This window comes from Trichomycterus rosablanca, chromosome 24, assembly GCF_030014385.1.
Source record: "Trichomycterus rosablanca isolate fTriRos1 chromosome 24, fTriRos1.hap1, whole genome shotgun sequence".
Classification (NCBI taxonomy): Eukaryota; Metazoa; Chordata; class Actinopteri; order Siluriformes; family Trichomycteridae; genus Trichomycterus; species Trichomycterus rosablanca.
The window spans coordinates 8,449,811-8,472,625 of record NC_086011.1 but is presented as its reverse complement, the minus strand read 5'-3'; the positions used below and the strand labels follow the sequence as shown (position 1 = coordinate 8,472,625).

Genomic DNA, 22,815 nt, shown 5'->3' with positions numbered 1-22,815 from the left:
GGAACGGTGATAAGAAGTTAATTAGTCGGGGAGCGTTTTTGCGGTCAAACGAGAAGGGACGAGACAAAGGAAGACGGAGAGAGAGGGGATGTTCGGCTTTTTCCTCTATCGGGGGCTCGGGGACAGGGTAGAGGATTTGGAACAGAATTCAGGGCGGGTGAGACGTTACAAAACACTTCCCATCCACCCCAGTTATCGCGGCCTGTTCCAGTTAAAACATTTAGGACACATTTTAACACAGTGCAAATTAAAATGCAGAAATAGGACATTCGTATACAGCACATCTCTCTCTCACACACACATACATACAAATACACTATCTGATCAAAAGTATGTGGACACTAGGGATGTAACGATACTGGGTTCACGATACGATTTTTCCCCCAATTTTTTTAAACAAAATGAAATTGAAGACAAATTATGACAAAGTTTCCTTTTATTTTTTTTCTTAAAAAAATTAAAAAACACTGTATTTGTGCTTATCTTTTATTTATCTAAATAATGAATGTCCTTTTAATTCTGAGGTAGGTACAAAATGCCAAATAATGCTTATTGTGAAAAAAAACTGAAATAAAATTTTAAAACAAATCCAACATTATATAAATAAATGAATAATACAAATAAATAAATAAATTTGGCTGGAAAATCCCCCTACCTGGCAACTTTGTGAAGTGCCGTCAACCAGGCGAGGTGAATAGCGCCAGTGCCCTCTGCTGTTTAAAGTGAATATCGATTCATCTTAAATGAATAACCGATTCGAATCGTGGCACATGCGCAGTGATTTTTAACTGTCTTGTGGTGCATCATTACATCCCTAGTGGACACCTAACCATAACCCATGATACAGCGGATTTTTCGAGTCTGTCAGACAGAATTTCTGCCCATCGGCCGAACACTGATGTTGGATAGATCTGGCTCACAATCAGAGTTCTGATTCATCCCCAAGGTGTTCAATAGAGTTAATGTCATGGGTGTTACTTTGTGCACAGGGCCCTTCGTCAAACTGTTGCTACAAGTTTGAAAGCACAATAATTGATTTTATATATGACGGAGTGTTCACATGCTGTTGGCCATATAGTGTTTATTTCTACAATGAATCAAAACACACACAATTCAGCAACGACAGTTGCAATAAAGGACAGTTGGCTGGAACCTTGTTGGAATCAAGAAAAGCACATTTTTAACTGTTAAAAACAATTACATTCATTTTTAAAGGTTTTACATAATAAAAAAATATTTTTTTTTTACAATTTGTTCCCTTACATTCATTTATTCTTACTGCTTTGTCCCAGTCAGGGTCACGGTGGATCCATTGCCAATTAAAAAACGAGGGGCGCAGGGCATTGACCCACTCATTGAATTCATTTAATAGTAGCCAATTCACATAGATTCTGGATGTTTTTATTCCCAAGGTGAGTACAGAGAAAGGATCTACATAGTGATACAAATAACATAATCTTCTTACAGACAAGGACCAGAGGCGAGGATTAAACCCAGGTTCCTCAGGACACATGTTGCTATAATTTGGGGAAGCTACGTTAGACCAAATGGTTTATTTATAAGTAGTGATGCAGCAACACGCTATTATAATTATACATGTTTTATTATTATATGAGGGCGGCACGGTGGCTCGGTGGGTAGCACTGTCGCCTCACAGCAAGAAGGTCCAGGAGCTCCAGTTTCCTCCCACAGTCCAAAGACGTGCAGTCAGGTTAACTGGAGACACTGAACTGCCCTATATGTGAATGGGTGTGTGTGTGTGTGTGTGTATGTGTGTCTGCCCTGCGATAGACTGGCGCCCCGTCCAGGGTGTTAGGGTGTGCCTTGCGCCCATTGAAAAGCTGGGATAGGCTCCCACTGAAAACCATGGCCATTAATAAGACATTGGCCCCCATTCATTCTAAAGGGGTTCTGTGGGGGTATGGACAGGCCACTGGAAATCCAACAAACCAAATTTGTCATGAACCTTGATTTGTGCACAGGGACACGACTAAACCATAAAAGATCTTCCAAATTGTTGCCACAAAGCAATACTTTGTTTTATATCAAAAGCACACTAACAGCACTTTATAATCCTGTTAGCAATAGTTGTGGCTAAAAGGTCCACATACTTTTGGCCATATATTGTATTTACTGGGATTAATATTCATTTTGAATTGGCTGGAAAATTCGAAGACAAGACCAGGTTAACATTTGTACAGAAATATAAACAGAATGCACCTTCCGTGTATATTATTGACAGATTAACTGGTTAAGATGGGGTAAAATTGAGACTGAGACAGTCAAGTAATAATTACCCCTCCTCAGTGAGTAAAACAAACCCTGCCCAAATATAGCAAATCAGATAGTGTATTATGCATTCAGGTAAACAAAATTAGGTAAACAACACCCCATACATAAAGTACATAAAGAACAGAAAGGGAAAGAGCAAACAGAGTGAGACCTAGCTTAAAGGCATGGACGCCCCCTGCTGTGATTCAGGTAATGATGAGATCACAATAGAGGAATCATGATCACTGTCAAATGCTTTAAGACATGAAGAGAGGAGGGAGAAGCAGGTCGCCTGTGGACATTCATATGGAACAGTTATCCACACACAGTTGGTGGCATAATGTCCCAGTTCTACTTCATGTACCGTCATGCTAACAGGCTCTGTATGCCTTCTTTATATCTGCATGCATTAAAATACACAAAACTGTAACTGTAACTCTTGAAGGATACATGCAATAAAAGTGGTCAAAACCAGTTAGGATGTTCTGTTCTTTTTGGAACGGGGACTAAAATTAATATTGTATGAAGCCACCAGGGCAGGTTGTGGCACTCTTTACTATCTTAGCTTTTTTGCCTTCCAGAAATTCAGGCATCTAATATCCCAATAATCTGTAAATTCTATTTTACCCCATAAGGGACTGTGGGGTGCTCCACTACTTAAGACATGAAGAGAGAAGGGAGAAGCAGGTCGCCTGTGGACAATCATATAGAGCAGTTAGCCACGCACAGTAGGTGGCATAATGTCCCAGCTCTTCATGGTACACTTCACTTTCTAAAGAGTACCGTTCTTTACGACGGACCACCTGGACAGGAAACAGACCGTTTAGTTTAGAGAGAATCTTAAGTTCAGGAATCCAGGGAGGGTGCAGGTCATTCTGTCAATCTAGCTCCCAGGGTGCAGTCAGGATTTCAGAAGGTAGGAGAAAATTCAAGATGATCTAAGGGGTCCAAGCAACAATCAGACGAGACCTTAAATTTCCTCCCTTTTCAGTCCTGAGGCTTTTTATTGAGACAGTTTTCTCACTTTGCTGTGACAGTGGTTCCTCTGGTAGATCGGGACATATATCCCCCTGGACAGAGACAGACACCTGCCTGGGCTGCTGTGGCACCCTCCTTAGTTTGTTTCCCAACAAGTAAAGAAGTAAAGAAAGGGTCACCCAGAACTAGCAGCAGGTGGACGATGCTTTATTGAGAAATTCTATTGAACTAAATGGGGCCAGTTATCCAGTTATATTAATTCTTACCTAAACAGTAATTAACCAGTGATTAATCTACAACCAGCAACTAATTGTGATAGCATAGTAGGTGCTGGGCCAAAACCAGACCCTAAAAACCTAAATCCGGCACCCTGTTTAGACACTCGCACTAGGCATAGCAGGTTTACCAACATAGAGCTGTTAGTCTATTGGTTAACATATTGCGTGTGGTAGATTGACCCCTGTTTATGCGGGTATAGGATATTCAGCAATGTGCCACTGAAGCCATTAAAGTAGGATTACAAAAGGGCGGTGGTGACTAAGCGATGGCTGTAATTAAGATTAACAAGTAACAGAGGAATTAATAAACAGCTTTATCTTCCTCGCACCAGCAGCCCTGGACATCCCTGAAAAAGAAAGCTACAGTGACTCAAGATAAAAGAAATTATGAGGGTACCTGAGTCTGGATGCGGTTCAGCCCTCGGAACCAGAGGATCTGGCCGCGGCGCAGCTCCATCTCGGCGTGGTCGATCTCATCAACGTCCTCGGTGTGCTCCTCCTTCTGGAACTCCTCCTTGGTGCTGCCGTGGCCAGCCTCCTTCAGGAACTTGAGTTGGTGTGTGGGGACGGCGGAGATCAACTGGGTAAAAAAGGGAATATGGTTAATGATTAAGGACACACTGCTCATGGTGATTGAAACCAATATCATCCCAGTCTGAACAATCCAGGCATCAAAGCAAGAAGGGCCTTGGATTGAGAGATAAGAAAACACTCAACGGTCACTCCAGGATAGCCCCAAAATTCCTGTCCAAAGATTTAAGGACGTTTTGGATGGAGCCATCTGCAGCACTCCATAAATCAGGCCTCAATGATGAAGTATTAACTATTTCAGTGGTTTTTGGGACACCCAGGGCCAACATATGAAACAATATATAAGGCTTTTGTGCTTCCAGGACCACAGTGACCTCAATAACTTATGAACCAACCTTGGCACAACCTTTAACCTTCTAAAAATTGGCCATTTGACCAATCCAGCCATCTATGCAAGAAAAGCCTTGGATTGAGAGATAAGAAAACACTTGATGGTCACTCTAAGATAGCCCCAAAATTCCTGTCCAGAGATTTAAGGACGCTTTGGATGGAGCCATCTGTAGCACTCTATAAATCAGGCCTTAATGATAGAGTATTAACTATTTTCAATGGTTTTTGGGACACCCAAGGGCAATATATGAAACAATATACACTGCCTGGCCAAAAAAAGGTCACCACCTGGATGTAACTTAGCAAATAGGTAAGAGCCTCCCATTGGATAATTACTGCATGAATGATTATGTTTCAGCTGGCAACAAGTTATTTAACCCTAACTGATGCAGTGAGTAGCTTCTCATTTGTTAAACAACCATGTGGAAAGACACATCCTGTGGTCGTGGAAAAGATGTTAATCTGTTTCAGAAGGGTGAAATTATTGGCATGCATCAAGCAGAGAAAACATCTAAGGAGAAGCTGAAACTACCAAAATCTGGTAAAGAACTGTCCAACACATTATTAAAAAGTGGAAGGACAGTGGGGGCACATCATCTTCAAGGAAGGAATGTGGTTGGAAAAAAATCAAATGATCGTGATCAGCGATCACTTAAACGTTTGGTGAAATCAAATGGTAGAAAAACTACAGTAGAACTCAGGGAAATGTTTAATAGTGAAAGTAAGAACATTTCCACACACACAATGTGAAGGGAACTCAAGGGATTGGGACTAAACAGCTGTGTAGCCTTAAGAAATCCACTTGTCAGTGAGGCTAACCGGCAAAAACGGCTTCAATTTGCTAGGGAGCATAAAGATTGGACTCTGGAGCAATGGAAGAAGGCCATGCGGTCTGATGAGTCCAGATTTACCCTGTTCCAGAGTGATGGGCGCATCAGGGTAAGAAGAGAGGCGGCTGAAGTGATGCACCCATCATGCCTAGTGCCTACCGTACAAGCCTGTGGGGGCAGTGCTATGATCTGGGGTTGCTTCAGTTGGTCAGGTCTAGGTTCAGCAACGTTATGTGCCCAAAGAATGAGGTCAGCTGACAACCTGAATACACTAAACGACCAGGTTATTCCATCAATAGTAATTGTATATCCACAAAGTGTGATAAAATAAGGTGAGTGTGTGTTAACTGAAAGACAAAATGGAATTACGAAGGATTTATCGAGGCTCTTCTGCAACGTGAACCTTCTCAAGCCAACTGATTTAAATCGAATGGGAGACGTAGCTCAAGAGCATTTCTTTACACCATAATACTGCTTCGGTTTGGAAAGTAAATACGAGATGAAAATGTGTCGTTGATTAGCGTCTGTTCCTATTCCGTGCTGCTGCGATAAACAAAAATAGCGAAGAACAGCAAAGCGAAGAGATATGACACGCGGAAGCGTATCTGATGGCAGAGAAATAACTGAAATATAATTTTTTCTGTCAGGTTCTTCGGTGAGTTTCTTTACGGTTGGCATGACTGGCAGCTTGATGATCCGGCAGCATGTTTTTCCATGCAGCCACTAAAATAAACTCCAGTTCACCTTACAATATAGGTAGAACAATATTAAATGTACCTACTATTAGCCGCTCATGTGGTGCAGCGTTAAAAACACACGCTGGAACCAGACCTGGGTTCTCGAATATATCGTATCGAATCTCAGTGGCCCCATGAACAACGATTGGCCTGTTGTTAAGATAGGGGTGGGACATTAAAAAGCCGGATAGGGTCTCTCTCATAACTAATGCAATTACGACCTCTGCTGGCACAGATAGAGGAAAAGAGTGCTGTCAGGTTGTGTCTCTCCGTACACAGTGCTGATCCGCCCTGCACTCGTCAAAGTGTAGGTGACAAAATGCATACGGCTTCTGCCCACGTGTCGGAGGGGGCGTGGGTTAGCTTCGTTCTCCTCAGTCAGTGCGGGGATCGGCATTGGTGGAGAGGAAGCATGATGCAATCGGGCAATTGGACACGCTAAAAGTGTGACCGTGTTATAGGTAAACTATACAATCTAACGCTAGATGATTCAGATCATTCTGGGTTTGGAGACTTGGACAAAGTGGGCGGCTGATCATGAGTGGCAGTGTGGGACTCTCCATGAACGATACTGGGCTCTGTGAGACTCCGCCCCTGGTAGGTGAAAAGAAGCAATCAGCTGCCTGTGTGACAGAGGGCTATCAGCTATCCACGATATAGGTTGGGGGTGGTGGTAGCAACTTGAGAGAGACGAGTTCCAGTAGTCACGACTGAACTGGGTACAAAAGTAGGAAAACAAACCACTATAATTTTGGACAGACTATTAGTAATGGTTTTTGGGATGCCCATAGGGGGCGCACAACAGCATCACTATTCACGATATAGCTGGGGGTGGGGGTGGCGTCAGCGACTTGAGAGAGAGACAAGTTCCAGTAGCCACGACGGAATTGGGTACAAAAGGAAGAGAACAGACTACTATACATTTGGACAGGCTATTTTCAATGGTTTTTGGGATGCCCATAGGGGGCGCACGACAGCATCGGCTATTCACGATATAGCCGGGGATGGGGGTGGTGGTAGCGACTTGAGAGAGACAAGTTCCAGTAGCCACGACTGAACTGGGTACAAAAGAAAGAGAACAGACTACTATAAATGTGGACACTACTTTCAATGGTTTTTGGGACGCCCATAGGTGGCGCATGACAGCATCGGCTATTCACAATATAGCCGGGGTGGGGGGTAGTGGTAGTGACTTCAGAGAGACAAGACTGTTTTCAATAGTTTTTGGGACGCCCAATGACAGTGTCTGACTGAGGATGGTCGAGGCCCTGAAATGGATTGGTGTCCTGTTCGGTGGTTCGAAGATAGACCCACCATGACCCTGACTAGGATTTAAAAGGTCTAAACTGGAAAAAAAAACTGGAATTATCATCCTACACCAGTGCCTGATCTTACTAATAGTTAAACAAATCCCTGCAGTCATGGTCTAAAACTTCCTAGAGGAGTTTAACAGCAAAAAGGGAGCAGATCCATATATCTACCCACAGTTCTAGATGTGGATGTTGGGCATCAACAAGCCTTTGATTTGTTTGAAATGAACTCAGATGACCACATGATGGTGTGTGATCTTACTAATAGTTGAACAAATCCCTGCAGTCATGGTCTAAAACTTCCTAGAGAAGTTGTGACAGCAAAAAAGGGAGCAGATCCAGATTTCTACCCACAGTTCTAGATGTGGTGGTTGGGCATCGACAAGCCTTTGATTTGTTTGAAATGAACTCAGATGACCACATGACGATGTGTGTGTGTATGTGATCTTACTAATAGTTGAACAAATCCCTGCAGTCATGGTCCAAAACTTCCTAGAGAAGTTTAACAGCAAAAAAGGGAGCAGATCCATATATCTACCCACAGTTCTAGATGTGGTGGTTGGGCATCAACAAGCCTTTGACCACATGATGGTGTGTGTGTTGCAGTGGGACTTCCATGCCTAGATTCTACCTGAGAGGGTGTAATTGTGGGCTACGGATGCCTTCATGTCTCATTATGCTGCCATGCACCGTGTCTTCTTTAGGTTACGACATTTTTTTGGTGATGGCAACTGTACGCAACCTCGTTCGCCCTCCACCTCCTCAATCCTCCTCCTCTCCCTCCTACAGACCTGTATTCACAGCAGCTTCCCTCTCTCTCTCTCTCTCTCTCTTTCTCTCTCTAACACACACATCAGGTGCGAGCTGTTGAGCGTCACCCACGTCCGACCGATCTGCCGCGATGTTTTTATTACACTATTGCGGAGAGAGCGGAGCAGCCACTCGTTCTCACTCTCTTTCTCTATTCGTTCACACTTTGTCAGGTGCAGATACGCAGATGGAGGCTTTCGATGCAAAAACACCTACGAGTCTAGTCTTATTCAAACTAGTCGCACTTTTCTCGACGGGTTTAGTAGCGGAGATGAATAAATGCGGCGTATGTTTAATTCAGGAGGATTTGCAGTACCTGGCCCCAGAGCAGTTCGCCGACGCCGATGAAGATGCACCAGAGCCACTGGTCCAGGGTGAGAGCCGTGCAGGAGAATGGCTTTCCACCCAGCTGCACGATGATGATCTAAATGACAGAATAAAAAAATCAGTTTGTCTTATTATTAAATGCAAAATGGTTAATTTACTCAATTCTCCACAAGAGGGGGGTAGTGTTTTCCCAAAACTCAAATGCGTACCTGTTTGAACCCAAGAGCTTTGCTCATACAAGAGCCTACAACACCAAAAACTGACCAGCCCCAACCTACCTTAAGGTATTTATCAAATACTGTTGGGTAGCATGTAGCCTTTGAGCTACAAAACTCAAGGAAGACAGGCATCAAGGGTTTGTTCTGTACTAGCACCTCATACCAGTTCACCTTATAATACCGGTAGAACAGTATTAAACGTACCTATTATTAAATGACTGTGTTACAGGTAAACTATACAATCACATGCTATATGACCAAAAGTATTTGGACACATGATCATTAGCTTGTTGGGCATCCCATTTCCAAAACAAGATGATTCAGACAATTCTGGGTTTGGAGACTAGCCCCAACCTACCTTAAGGTATTTATCAAATGCCGTTGGGTAGCATTTAGCCTTCGAGCTACAATCTGTCTTCCTTTTATCCATGCATCAAAAATCAAGGAAGACAGGCATCAAGGGTTTGTTCTGTACTAGCACCAGGGCGGTGAATTGAATAAACTCCAGTTCACCTTATAATACAGGTAGAACGATATTAAACGTACTTATTATTAAATGACTGTGTTATAGGTAAACTATTCAATCATACGCTATATGACCAAAAGTATTTGGACACATGAGCATTAGCTTGTTGGGCATCCCATTTCCAAAATAAGATGATTCAGACAATTCTGGATGATTCAGACAATACCTTAAGGTATTATCCATGCATTAAAAATCAAGGAAGACAGGAATCAAGGGAACTTTTTTGTCTGCCCAAACAGCTAAGCATCCTGTCATTTGTAACGGACAACTAATTTACTGATTGGTCCACTGGAAAATACCAGAGCCAATCAGTGAGATGTGTCACAGTCAGCTCTTGTGGGGTGTTCCCAGTCTGCAGTGGTCAGTATCTATCAAAAGTGGCCCAATGAAGGAACAGTGGTAAACCGGCGACAGGGTCATGGGCGGCCAAGGCTTGTTGATGCACGTGGGGAGCGAAGGCTGGCCCGTGTGTTCCGATCCAACAGACGAGCTACTGTAGGTCATATTGCTGAAGGAATGGTTTGAAGAGCACAACGAGTTTGAGGTGTTGACTTGGCCTCCAAATTCCCCAGATCTCAATCCAATCGAGCATCTGTGGGATGTGCTGGACAAACCAATCTATGGAGGCCCCACCTCTCAACTTACAACTAACTTGGTGCCAGATACCACAGCACACCTTCAGGGGTCTAGTGGAGTCCATGCCTTGACAAGTCAGGGCTGTTTTGGCAGCCAAAGAGGGACCAACACAATATTAAGAATAGGAAGGTGGTCATAATCTAAATATAACCCCCAACAGCATGGCCTACCTGCAGGACAAACGTTCCCAGGACAACACTGCAGAAGATGGGGTTCCTGTGGATGCCCTCGAAGACGTTCCTCTCGCCATGGATCTTGCGAGCGTTGATCTCGTTAAAGAGCTGCATCATGACGAAGACGTTGAAAATGATGGTGTAGTGCTCGGAGGGGGGAGCGTGGAGAGGAGAGTTACGACCGCTGTCGATGTTGAAGAACTTCTCGCCTGAGGGAAGAGCATATTATTTGATTCCATTGCTTACCAGTGAGCTGATACAGATTCGATCACAAGCTGTGTCGCAGGGTAGTTTTAGACTGTGGGATCACTTATACCCCCTCAAACACCCCACCACTCAAATTATATCAGAGACCTTTCAAGTCCTTGCAACAACTGATTAGGGTAGGAAGATATTTCAGGTTAATTCTTCTCCACAGTTTTACATCAGACATTCCAATCCAATTCATCCCAAATGTCTTAAATGGGGATGAGGACCAAAAGACCAGAGTTTGTAGAGTTCATGTCAAGCTCATTTTCACCAAGGGCCACATCTGCATTGTGGTGGCCCTCAAAGGGCCGACTGTAACGTATCCTGCTGTGATTGCAGTCTGCCTTGTTTTTCTTGGAGGCTAAATTCTGTTTGGTGTCAAAATGTCAAATTTATACTGTATGTTTATAATGTATATCTACATTTATATTGTACTCCTTTACCACAGACACGGCCTCATAACACAAGAGACGTACCGGTTTTTCTGTTTGAAGCACAAACCATCTTTTATTAAATTCACTTCCTTCTGCTTCAATTTTCTCTTCTTGTACATTTTGGGATGTTTATTATTTGTAAATATTTCTCAACATCACTTGTTGGAAAAGCGCCTCAGTTAAACGCTGATTTGCAAAAACTGCCATCTAGTGGCGGCATGCGGTCACTTTGCAGATCACAAAATCGGCATGCATTGTGGGAGATGCAGTTTATGTACAATTGTACAGTTTATTTTAAGACAATTGTTCTGCCTTCGCTAAGAGTTTTCCCCCTTTTTCAGCTAGACAGACAGACAGACAGACATACAGACAGACAGCTCCCTCCAAAATACAGTTAGGTCGATTTTATTTGCTTCCCAACTGTACAGTGTGTGCATAAGAATGGAGTAAAACTACAAAATACAAACAATAAAAAACTGTACATGCACATAGCTGTAGCTAAGTGTTACATCTAGTACAATATGAAATTTAACCGAGTAAAAATACTAATTGCTATAGTAACGGTAACAACCGTATTTAATTACGGAATTACGGTGAATTCGTAACTGAATCGCTGTAACATACTCGCTAAACTACTACTTACAGACGCTGCTTCTGTATTGGATTGCGAGAGTATTAACATCTATTTATTATTGTTTACGCTACTGATGTTACCCCGCGTTCTTTTGTAGCTAAAATGTAAATGTAAACATGACACGGCTTCTTAACGAAGGTCAAAGTTAGTTGCCATGACTATGATGTCAACGGTTGCCGCTTAAAGGCACAGGTGTAATAATTAAATTATAAGTGCATCTCTGGAACTACTCGAAGCATCACGACAATCATACGTCTTTTAAGCTCTCGCGGGCCTTTAATAAACAATGAATCGCTTGCACCTTCATTTAGCACTTGGCATCACACTACTTGTAAAGTGAGACCACACTTTTATTATACCAGTAAGCTTCCCAACATAAGCTTAGAAATGTGTGAGAGGCTAGAAACAGTGTTTACTGGTTGTGTGAATGCTGCCGGTGGTGCTTCTCAAACCCTTTCCTGTCCCTGCGTTACATCTTTTTTTTTGGCAGACTGAGACTTGACGATCTGAGATTGGCTGAGCATTGGAGGGTTTAACAAGGGACCTGCTTAGAAGCTTGAAAGTGGCTCTTTAGCACCCATGCTAAGGATGGGATTTGAATTTACAAGCATTTGTAGACAATCAGGCACTAGACAATCACTTCTTCAAGCCTGGAGGGTTAATTTTATTGTGGTTTGAAATAAACTCTAGTTAAATTAAGCCGTTTTGCAGCCACGCTCATGGATAACAGGGCATACAGAGCTGCTCTGGTCAATGGCTTGGAGTCTAAGGACGCTCAAGCCAGAGATGGGGACTCGAGTCTGCACACACAGCGACTTCAGACTCGACTCGGACTAGTTTCAAATTACTCATTACTCGCAAAAAAATGACTCGTAAACAACAAGAGTCCCTAGCCACATGGTCCCCATGGACTCGGACTTTAGCCTAAAGACTTGTGACCTGACTTGGACTCTAGCCTAAAGACTCGTGACTTGACTCAGACTCTAGTCTAAAGACTTGTAACTTGACTCGGACTCTAGCCTAAAGACTCGTGACTTGACTCAGACTCTAGTCTAAAGACTCGTAACTTGACTCGGACTCTAGCCTAAAGACTCGTGACTTGACTCGGACTCTAGCCTAAAGACTCGTGACTTGACTCGGACTCTAGCCTAAAGACTCATGACTTGACTTGGACTCTAGCCTAAAGACTAGTGACTTGACTCGGACTCCAGCCTAAAGACTTGTGACTTGACTCGGACTCTAGCGTAAAGACTTGTGACGACTCAAATTCTAGCCTAAAGACTCGTGACTTGACTCAGACTCTAGTCTAAAGACTCGTGACATGACTCGAACTCTAGCCTAAAGACTCGTGACTTGACTCGGACTCTAGCCTAAAGACTCGTGACTTGACTCAGACTCTAGCCTAAAGACTTGTGACTTGACTTGGACTCTAGCCTAAAAACTCGTGACTTGACTCGGACTCGTATTTTGTGACTTGTGAACATCTCTGGCTCAAGCTAACAGAGCAGTAGTAGCGAGTGAGTTTAAATGCAGCATCAGTACATAGCTTGAGAAAGTCTGTTTGAGTGGTATAAAGCACAGACACACTGGACTCTTGAGCACTGATGACATGTTGATGATGTAAAAACATTCCATATAGGCTTACCAGCAAAAAGCAAAGTGAATGTGATTATCAGCTGGTAAACGGCATGCCCCAGGATGTTCTTCATCATCGTCCTGGAGATGAGTGGCTTGTTTCGGCCGTACGGTCTGCGCAGCAGCAGGGACTCGGTTGGCGGCTCGGTGGCCAGAGCCAAAGAGGCCAGCGTGTCCATGATCAGATTGACCCAGAGCATTTGCACCGCTTTTAGCGGAGAGTCCTACAACACAGACGCACAGACATACCTCATTACAGAACCAGACCGCGCGGAACAGAGGACGTGGAAGGACGTGGAGTAGAGATGCCAGACTGTCTGACTGTCTGGCAATTCCATTACCCAATTACTAGCGTTTATTTAACTGGGTTACGGTTCAAAGAGCAGCAACATATGCCATATTAGAAGTTTATTAGCTAATGGGTATCATTTCGTTCATTCTATTACTTTATTCTTTTACTTTTTGTGCAAATATAATTAAAAATATCGTTAATTAATAGACAATTACATTATTATTATCTAGTCGTATCCATTTCCCCAATCACATTTCCCTTTCTCTACGGTTCCTGACCTCCACTCTTGACCCAAGAGGAACATGACTAGTACATGCCCTGTCTACCCTGGAGCAAAATGTAAGGTCCAGTTAGACATGGTTTTGACGTACTGGAACGTCAGTGGCCTGCACAGAGCCCTGACCCCAGCTTCATCGAAAACCATTGGGATAAACAGGTCAGTTGAATGCCACTGTCTAAGTAGTACAATTGGTCTGGTGTCCAAGTACATTTCAGCACAGTGTAAGTTATACCAGCACTGGTTGACCAACTGTACTGTGTTTGTTGCCTTTTTACCCTCATTTAGTACTTTCCAGTAGTAGTAATATGTACACTGATCAGCCATAACATTAAAACCACCTCATTGTTTCTACACTCACTGTCCATTTTATCAGCTCCACTTACCATACAGAAGCACATATAGCCTGCTTTCACCCTGTTCTTCAATGGTCAGGACCCCCACAGGACCACCACAGAGTAGGTATTATTTAGGTAACATGGTGGTGGTGTGTTAGTGTGTGTTGAGCTGGTATGAGTGGATGAGACACAGCAGCGCTGCTGGAGTTTTTAAATACCGTGTCCACGCACTGTTCAACTCTATTAGACACTCCTACCTAGTTGGTCCACCTTGTAGATGTAAAGTCAGAGACGATAGCTCATCTATTGCTGCTGTTTGAGTTGGTCGTATTGTAGACCTTCTTCAGTGGTCACAGGACGCTGCCCATGGGGCGCTGTTATTGGGGCTGGATATTTTGGGTTGGTGGACTATTCTCAGTCCAGCAGGGACAGTGAGACGTGTCTTATCCACTCATACCAGCACAACACACACTAACACACTGAGAATGATCCACCACCTAAATAATACCCACTCTGTGGTGGTCCTGGGAGAGTCCTGACCATTGAAGAACAGAATGAAAGGGGGCTAACAAAGCATGCAGAGAAACAGATGGACTACAGTCAGTAATTGTAGAACTATAAAGTTCTTCTATATGGTAAGTGGAGCTGATAAAATGGACAGTGAGTGTAGAAACAAGAAGGTGGTTTTAATGTTATGGCTGATCAGTGTATTAAACCCCGATAAATCAAACATTGTGGACCAGAACCCCAAGGTAGATTAAAGATCTGTTATACACTGTCGAGTCACATTATTATGACCACTTCCAACTTTTGACAGTTGCAGCGCGCAGCTCATGAAGGAAGTCTGAATCCCAATCTAATGAGGTCCTTGGCTCGTGCCTCTGTTTCCTTCCCGCTATCAGATCTCGTAGCATGCCGAGCCATGTTTTCATTGTGGCGTGTAATTAGCTCTGAAGGGTCGATTAAGCGCCACAACAATGACTCAAGTGTCGTCGCCCGGCTACTATCCCAAAATCGGCACCCGCCCGGGACGGCGAGGGGAGGAATTTACCTGTGTGATGCAGGCGCCGGTGAAGGCGACGATGACGGCCACGACGTTGACTGTGAGCTGGAACTGGAGGAATTTGGAGATGCTATCGTAGACGTTGCGGCCCCACATGACGGCCTTCACGATGCTGGTGAAGTTGTCGTCTGTCAGGATGATGTCGGATGCCTCTTTAGCTACGTCCGTTCCAGCGATGCCCTGTAGGTAAAAATGGAGTGATGACGTGGTGTTACCACTAGTAACATCTGCTACTACTCCCCTACTACTCTTTTTCTCCCAATTTAGCATAGCCAATTCGCTCCTGGGGGACCCCGATGGCATCCTAGGAGGGTATATATCCGCCAGACACACACTCGCTCTGTCCACCAATCCATTCTTATTCTCCCATACTTTTGCATATGGAGAGCCACGCCCTGATCTCTGCACTCGCCCACTTACTTCACAGGGACCCTGGGCAACCAAGGTTCTTACACAGCTTTAATAACCTCACCCCTTAGTCCGGTCCTTTCCCACTCAGCAGACTGGAAGTCAATTTTGTCTCTGGCTAGAGGCGCCTGCTAGAGGACGCCCAGCCAACCGGTGGCAGAACTGAGATTAGTCAATTATGCCTGCTAGAGAATGCCCTGCCAACCAATAGCAAAATTGAGATTCGAACCCAAAAGCTAAGAATCTCGGCACTGAGATTAGCCAATAATGCCTGTTAGAAGGCACCCAGATGACCGGTAGCAGAACTGAGATTAGCCAATTATGCCTGATAGAGGACGCCCAGCCGACCGGTAGGAGAACTGAGACTCAAAACCAAGAGCTCAGAATCTCGGCACTGAGATTAGACAATTATGCCTGTTAGAAGATGCCCAGCCAACCGGTAGCAGAACTGAGATTAGCCAATTATGCCTGTTAGAAGATGCCCAGCCAACCGGTAGCAGAACTGAGATTAGTCAGTTATGCCTGCTAGAGGATGCCCAGCCGACCAATAGCAAAATTGAGATTCGAACCCAAAAGCTAAGAATCTCGGCACTGAGATTAGCCAATAATGCCTGTTAGAAGGCACCCAGATGACCGGTAGCAGAACTGAGATTAGCCAATTATGCCTGATAGAGGACGCCCAGCCGACCGGTAGGAGAACTGAGACTCAAAACCAAGAGCTCAGAATCTCGGCACTGAGATTAGCCAATTATGCCTGTTAGAAGATGCCCAGCCAACCGGTAGCAGAACTGAGATTAGCCAATTATGCCTGCATGAGGGCGCCCAGTCGACCGGTAGCAGAACCGAGATTCAAACCCAAGAGCTCAGAATCTCTGCACTGAGATTAGCCAATTATGCCTGTTAGAAGGCGCCCAGCCAACCAGTAGCAGAATTGAGATTAGCCAGTTATGCCTGCTAGAGGGCGCCCGGCCGACCGGTAGCACAACTCAGATTACGCAATTATGCCTGCTAGAGGGCGCCCAGCCGACCGGTAGCACAACTGAGATTCAAACCCAAGACCTCAGAATCTCGGCTCTGAGATTACGCAATTACGCCTGCTAGAGGGCGCCCAGCCGACCGGTAGCAGAACTCAGATTTTCCAATTATGCCTGCTAGAGGGCGCCCAGCCGACCGGTAGAAGAACTCAGATTAGCTCATTATGCCTGCTAGAGGGCGCCCAGCCGACCGGTAGCAGAACCGAGATCTCAGAATCCCGGCACTGATGTGCTAGCAACCCCACAGGTCTACAATTCTCTGGCTCTAACATCTTGCAAAGCCATTTTTTCCCCCCTCATGGCTGCATTTAAACTAGATTTCCATCATCATCCAGTAAAATGCCAACGCCATCTCCAGAAGGAATGCTTTTTTTTTTTTAACAGGTACCAAACAAGATGGATGCGGCGGGGTTGTCTCCGCATGATTTCCCTGGATATCGGCTGAGAATGAGAACAGCCACGCGGAGCCAAGCAAGCCCCGGGAATAACAGAAAGCCACTGCCAAACCCGGATTAATCAAATAAACCACACGGTGGGTTCAACACAGAACCCGTCATTTATGATTAATTAGGGGATTAAAACAAATAAGCTAGCGATTGATTTTTTGTATTTAGAAAAATGGCTTAAACGGGCTTTGCAAATTAAATTCGCATTTCTCTATTTAGTGTAATAGGGCTTGGACTTCATATTTATGCCCCTTTTCTATTGGACGGTAGCCTAGAGTACAACATGGAAAGCATCCAAACCTAGAACTCGACTTCCAATTGCACTTGGGTATCAATGAAAGTAGCAAGACTTAGACAACTGGAGGATTTCCAGTTTGTCCCAATGAGGTTGAGGAGCAAACTGATGAGTGCTCAGAGCATGTCAGCTGACCAAAAACACTCATCACACCACATTTTCTTTGGATTTGACCCACTATTTGACCAATAAACGGTCTGCACTAGTTCTCGCTGCTCCCATAAGGTCAGTTTGGTATGCTTGGTCCCTGGGCAATAAGGGTAAGCAAATTGATTTCTTCAAATAACAAATAATTAAAGTTCAAATAATTAAAAAATAAATAAAAATAAAAAATCAGGCCACCAGCTTGCAGCCAAAATTCCGAAATAGCTTCAAGATTCAAAATATGAAATGTGTGTGGTGTATATTTATTTTATTTATTTATTTGAATTCTTTAAGTCTGTGGTTCTTAGTGTCTTGAGTATTTTAAACGGCGCTTATAAATACAATTGTTTTATTATTAATATTATTATTTTTTTACATTACGCTGTCTCATGTATTGTATTATTTTTAATATTATTTTTTAATTTATTTTATAATTTATTTTTTACATTACACTGACTTATATATTGTATTATTTTTAATATTTTTTAATTTTTATTTTTTATTTATTTTTTACATTACGCTGTCTTACGTGTATTATTTTTAATATTATTTTTTAATTTATTATTTTATTTCTTTTTACATTATGCTGTCTCATATATTGTATTATTTTTAATTTCTTTTGTATTTATTTTTTACATTACACTGTATTATATATTGTATTATTATAAATATTATTTTTTAATTTATTTTGTATATATTTTTTTACATTATGCTGTCTCATATATTGTATTATTATTAATATCATTTATTTATTTAATTTTTTTTACATCATGTCATCTCATATATTGTATTATGTTTAATATTATTTTTTTATTTATTTTTTATTTATTTTGTACATTACGCTGTCTCATATATTGTATTATTATTACAATATTCTTTTTTTATTTATTTTTTGCATCACGCTGTTTCCAGACATGACTATTCTTTTTATTGGTGTTTGCTTAGTTGTGCATGAAAAAACACAATAGTAGCTTGGCTTTCCGATTCAAAGCTACACGTCGCATGAGTGACTGGGCTACAAACACTGATTGGCTGCTGACAGCATGTGACTAAGAAAATCCAATTTGTATTACAATTGTACCATTATTTAAAACATACACACTGTTAGAGCATAGCTAGCGGTTTATAATAGACTGATGATGAAAACAATGCTGATGATCTAAGTTAGTACATGTAAGATAAACTCAGTTCATTAGTTTATTTGCAGGAGAACACTGCTTGTGCTGTTCAGGATTCGAAGTAACTGTGCCTTGTGTCGAAGTAACCACCAAAAAGTAACCCTGATTCCCATGTATACATGGAAGGAAAAATACTAGGACTAAGACTGAGAATTGTTGTGAATTGGTGAGTGAATATTACCATAGCAAAGCCAACATCAGCCTTTTTGAGGGCAGGGCCGTCGTTGGTTCCGTCTCCAGTCACTGCCACAACCTGCCTGGTCACGTCCCTGGTGCTGTCAATGATGCCTGTAAAACAACAACTCAGGCATTAATGGCTGACCCGGCGCTCTGACCCCAGCTTCCAAACCAACTGGGATACACGTGTATATGTATAGGTGACAAATAAAGGCATAATAAAAGGACATGGGTAGTCTAGTGGGTGGAGCTTTGGGGCTATTGATCAGAAGGTTGTGGCCGAACCCGACTCAAATCCTGGGTCTTCCATGCAGCCACTGTTGGGCCCTTGAGCAAGGCCCTTAACCCGTTTGGCTCAAGGGGAACTATATGACCCTGTACTCTGACCCAAACCAACTGGGCTGCACATGTATATGTATATATGACAAATAAAGGCATAATAAAGAGACAGTGGTAGCCTAGTGGGAGGAGATTTAAGCTATCAATCCAAAGGTTGAGAGTTTGAATCTCAGCTCTGCCATTCAGCCACAGTTGGGTCCTTGAGCAAGGCCCTTAACTACATGTCAGCTTCACACGCCAATTCTACAACATAAGAATAACCCAGTATGCCAAACATGATTTTTCATTTCCATCAACCGTTTCATCCTGGTCAGGGTTATTGGGGGTGGGTTTGCACTGGGAGAAAAACACTGGTCTCAAGGCAGTGCACCAATCCATGGCAGGGCTTCGGCCCCTATCAATCCCCTCTTACTCATAAGTAGATCATTATTACAGAATCATTACTGGGCTATGGACAGCTTTGTAATGCTTTACATGACAAGTCAGGGTTGCTTGAGAAATGATTCCAAGTTATAAGTCTCATGTCGTCCAATAATAAAGTAAAGAGACTCTTCAGTTGATGCTTGTAAACTGATTACCTTTTACTAGAGTGTGTTTGTCTGTTGGTGATGAGCGAGCCAGGACACGCAGTTTGGGCCAGACTTTGTCCAGACGTTCTTGCTCAACCTGAGAGGCAGGAAACCAAAAATGCAATAAATTAACAAATAAATACTCATAAAATTGGACCCTTTAAACCTTTATTTACCTGATGAAGGTACAAAGAAAAGATTTCCAATATATCTACTGACCAACTTCAGTGTATCTTGTTAATATAAACAAATGTAAAATTTACCACAGTAAAATAAGTTAGGACAGGTCTTGTTAACAACAGTTACATCACGTTTTCCTTTAATGACACTATTTTAATACCAGTTGTTACAGTTTTGCTGCCCATTCAAGAGTCTGCTGTTGTCAAGCACACACACACACCCAGTGTCTTCAAGGGCACAGAATTGTAGGTTGTACAATGTGTTGAACGAGCCTTTGTTAAAAATGTCGCCTCGATGGCAGCATATATCTCTCTAAGTTCCCAATTTGGGTCTCTGCGCCAATGGTTTACAACATAAGCAAGTCACCCATGTCATGGGCACTAATACATAGAAGTATGCCGTTCTCCTTGTCTAATTCAGAGCTTTCACCATCTACTGTACATTATATTGTGAAAAGATTGTCAGTGTGTGTAGGGCAAGGCGGAAACAGCTGTTGATGGCACTGCATGAGAAACCATCATGTTACTGCAATAACTATAGCCACATGGGCTTCAGATTGCATTTCTTGATGCAGCGGTGGACTGTGTTGGGTGACAACAGTTTTCTAAAGTACTTTAAGCCCATATGGCTATATTTATAGCATGGAGTAGCATGACGGTGTCTCATGCAGTGCCATTAAAAACTGTTTTCAGTCTTGCCCTGCACACACTGACAATCTTCTCACAATATAATGTACAGTAGATGGTAAAAGACCTAAAGCATTTGCATTATTTGCATCTTGCATTGAGAAATGATTCAATTAATAATACACTCTCACAAAGTTTGGGAGAAGGTGGTGAGCCACACCCTATTTTTTAAAATACTATTAAGTTGAGCAACCAAAACATTAAAAGTCATTTCTTGGTATGTTTGTCAGTTAAATAAAGGTTCAAAAAAGTGAACAGCCTTACCTCTCCTTTGTCATTGCGGATTTGCTGATTAAACTCTTTGCCCTCCAGGCACAGGAAGTCCTCTCCGGGCTGCAGGATGCCGCACTTGGTAGCAATGGCTCGGGCGGTGTTGATGTTGTCGCCGGTGACCATGCGCACAGTGATGCCCGCTCTCTGGCACTTCGAAATAGCCTCAGGAACCTAGAAAGATGGAAAGAGGAATGTAGATGTTTTTAATTGGTTGGTTGGTTGGTTGGTTGGATGGATGGATGGATGGATGGATGGTTGGTTGGATGGATGGATGGATGGATGGTTGGTTGGTTGGTTGGTTGGATGGATGGATGGATGGATGGTTGGTTGGTTGGTTGGATGGATGGATGGATGGATGGATGGTTGGTTGGATGGTTGGTTGCTTGGTTGGTTGGTTGGGTGGATGGATGGATTGTTGGATGGATGGATGGATGGTTGGTTGGTTGGTTGGTTGGTTGGTTGGATGGATGGATGGATGGTTGGTTGGTTGGTTGGTTGGTTGGTTGGATGGATGGATGGATGGATGGATAAATGGATGGATACTCTATTAATCCCGAAAGAAAATTAAGGTCTGATATTATTTCGGACCCCCTTTTGCCAACATAACAGCTCTGGTCCATCAAGACTCCACAAGAACTATAAAAGTGTCCTATGGTATCTGGCTTTCCTTTACACAATTCTATCCCATATTCAAGCAATCTGTGCTACCTTAGCTCTTCTGTGAGATCAGACCAGATGACATTGGACCTTGAATGCCCATGATCCAGTCACCAGTTCATCGGTTATTCTTCCGCACACCACTAATGGTAATCCAGACCCGAGACTAATCACTGCATGCTAGGGACAATCTAAATAGTGGATGTTGGAGGTATTCCCGTCACACCTTCCCAGGGAATATTATAAATCATAGCCAAGCCCTATTTATGTGCCAATTTCTACCAACCTGTTTCCCCCCCATGCTGGCTGACGTGAGCTGAAACTGTCATACACCCTATCAGAAAGACTAGCAGTCTGCTGGGGGCATTTTTGAGCCTGCCAGTGAAGGAGTCTCACAGAGAGCTGCATCGTGTATGGGGAGCCACACTAAACTCTCTGCAAACTGTCCATCACTGTCCAACACGATAACAGTGGATACCTTTTGGACATCCCAACACATCGATAGGACTGCCTGGGATTCGAGCTCGAGACCTCAAGATGTTTAGCGGTAATGAGCCGAGTGCCTTTGATAGAGCTTTTTAAATGCCGTCCATAATAATAATTTCATGTTTTAAAAACAAAACAGCGCCCCCTGGTGTGTCATTATGCAAATAGGGGATTAGAAACAAGGCTATATAAATTGATGATTGTTCGTTGGCTTATAAAAATCAGGCTGGCGCGTCGATTGAACCAGACTGCTCCCCCTAGCTAAGCAATCCCTGACTGGTCTCAGATCAGCGTGTTAACTGACGAGTTTAGCCCCGAGAGACTTACATAAAAGACGCGGGTGTCTAAATAGTGGGCGTTCGGGGTATTTTCGTCGATCTCTGCGTGTCGCCGTGACAGCGATCACTCAGCCACGGGGCTGCCGAAGGGTGGAGCGCGCACTCGTGTGACAGTCCGAGTGTGTGTGTATTAGTGTCTGTGCCGTCCTCTGTAATTATCTGTACTCGGCCTTGCGATGAATCACACCATACCCCTCATTAGAACCAATAAGCTCATTTATTTATAGATAATTAAAAAGCTCGCGGCGTGGACGCAGACCGAGACGTCCCCGTGATGTCACATGCGCCGTGTCAAAGCCGTCGGCGTCAGGGAAGGTCTTTATCTAAGCAACAGCTACAAGTTCTGTGGTCTGTGTATGGTTGTGGTGACAGAAAGATCTTGTCCAAGACCAAAAACATGAGGGCAGATCAAGCAGGGTTGGCCAAACATGCCTCGGCTACATGGAATAACGTACTTCCGAGGCGCTGGCATGTCAAACATCTTTTGTTTAGTCATTTTGTCACCACCACAGGAATGTGGCCAGCCTAGCCATCGCTTTCGAAATGACTGTGGACACAGTCATTACGTTCCTACAGTTCCCATGTAAGGGCGGCGCGGTGGCTTGGTGGCTCGGTGGGTAGCACTGTCGCCTCACAGCAAGGAGGTCCTGGGTCCGGGTCCTTTCTGT

The 22,815-nt window shown here is 43.4% G+C and overlaps 1 protein-coding gene across 6 annotated transcripts in view; it reads right to left on the bottom strand.

Annotated features, from left to right (window-relative positions):
* Nucleotides 1-22,815, bottom strand: part of atp2b4 (ATPase plasma membrane Ca2+ transporting 4) — a 136,733-nt gene that overhangs the window by 12,024 nt on the left and 101,894 nt on the right. For all 6 annotated transcript variants that reach the window (XM_062986621.1, XM_062986616.1, XM_062986619.1 and 3 more), the window contains 8 exons: nucleotides 20,658-20,837; nucleotides 19,537-19,624; nucleotides 18,624-18,730; nucleotides 14,926-15,117; nucleotides 12,978-13,191; nucleotides 10,013-10,224; nucleotides 8,452-8,559; nucleotides 3,925-4,107 (listed from right to left, as the gene is read on the bottom strand). In XM_062986621.1, coding sequence (XP_062842691.1) covers nucleotides 3,925-4,107; nucleotides 8,452-8,559; nucleotides 10,013-10,224; nucleotides 12,978-13,191; nucleotides 14,926-15,117; nucleotides 18,624-18,730; nucleotides 19,537-19,624; nucleotides 20,658-20,837 — 1,284 coding nt within the window. The remainder of the gene's footprint in view (nucleotides 1-3,924; nucleotides 4,108-8,451; nucleotides 8,560-10,012; nucleotides 10,225-12,977; nucleotides 13,192-14,925; nucleotides 15,118-18,623; nucleotides 18,731-19,536; nucleotides 19,625-20,657; nucleotides 20,838-22,815) is intronic.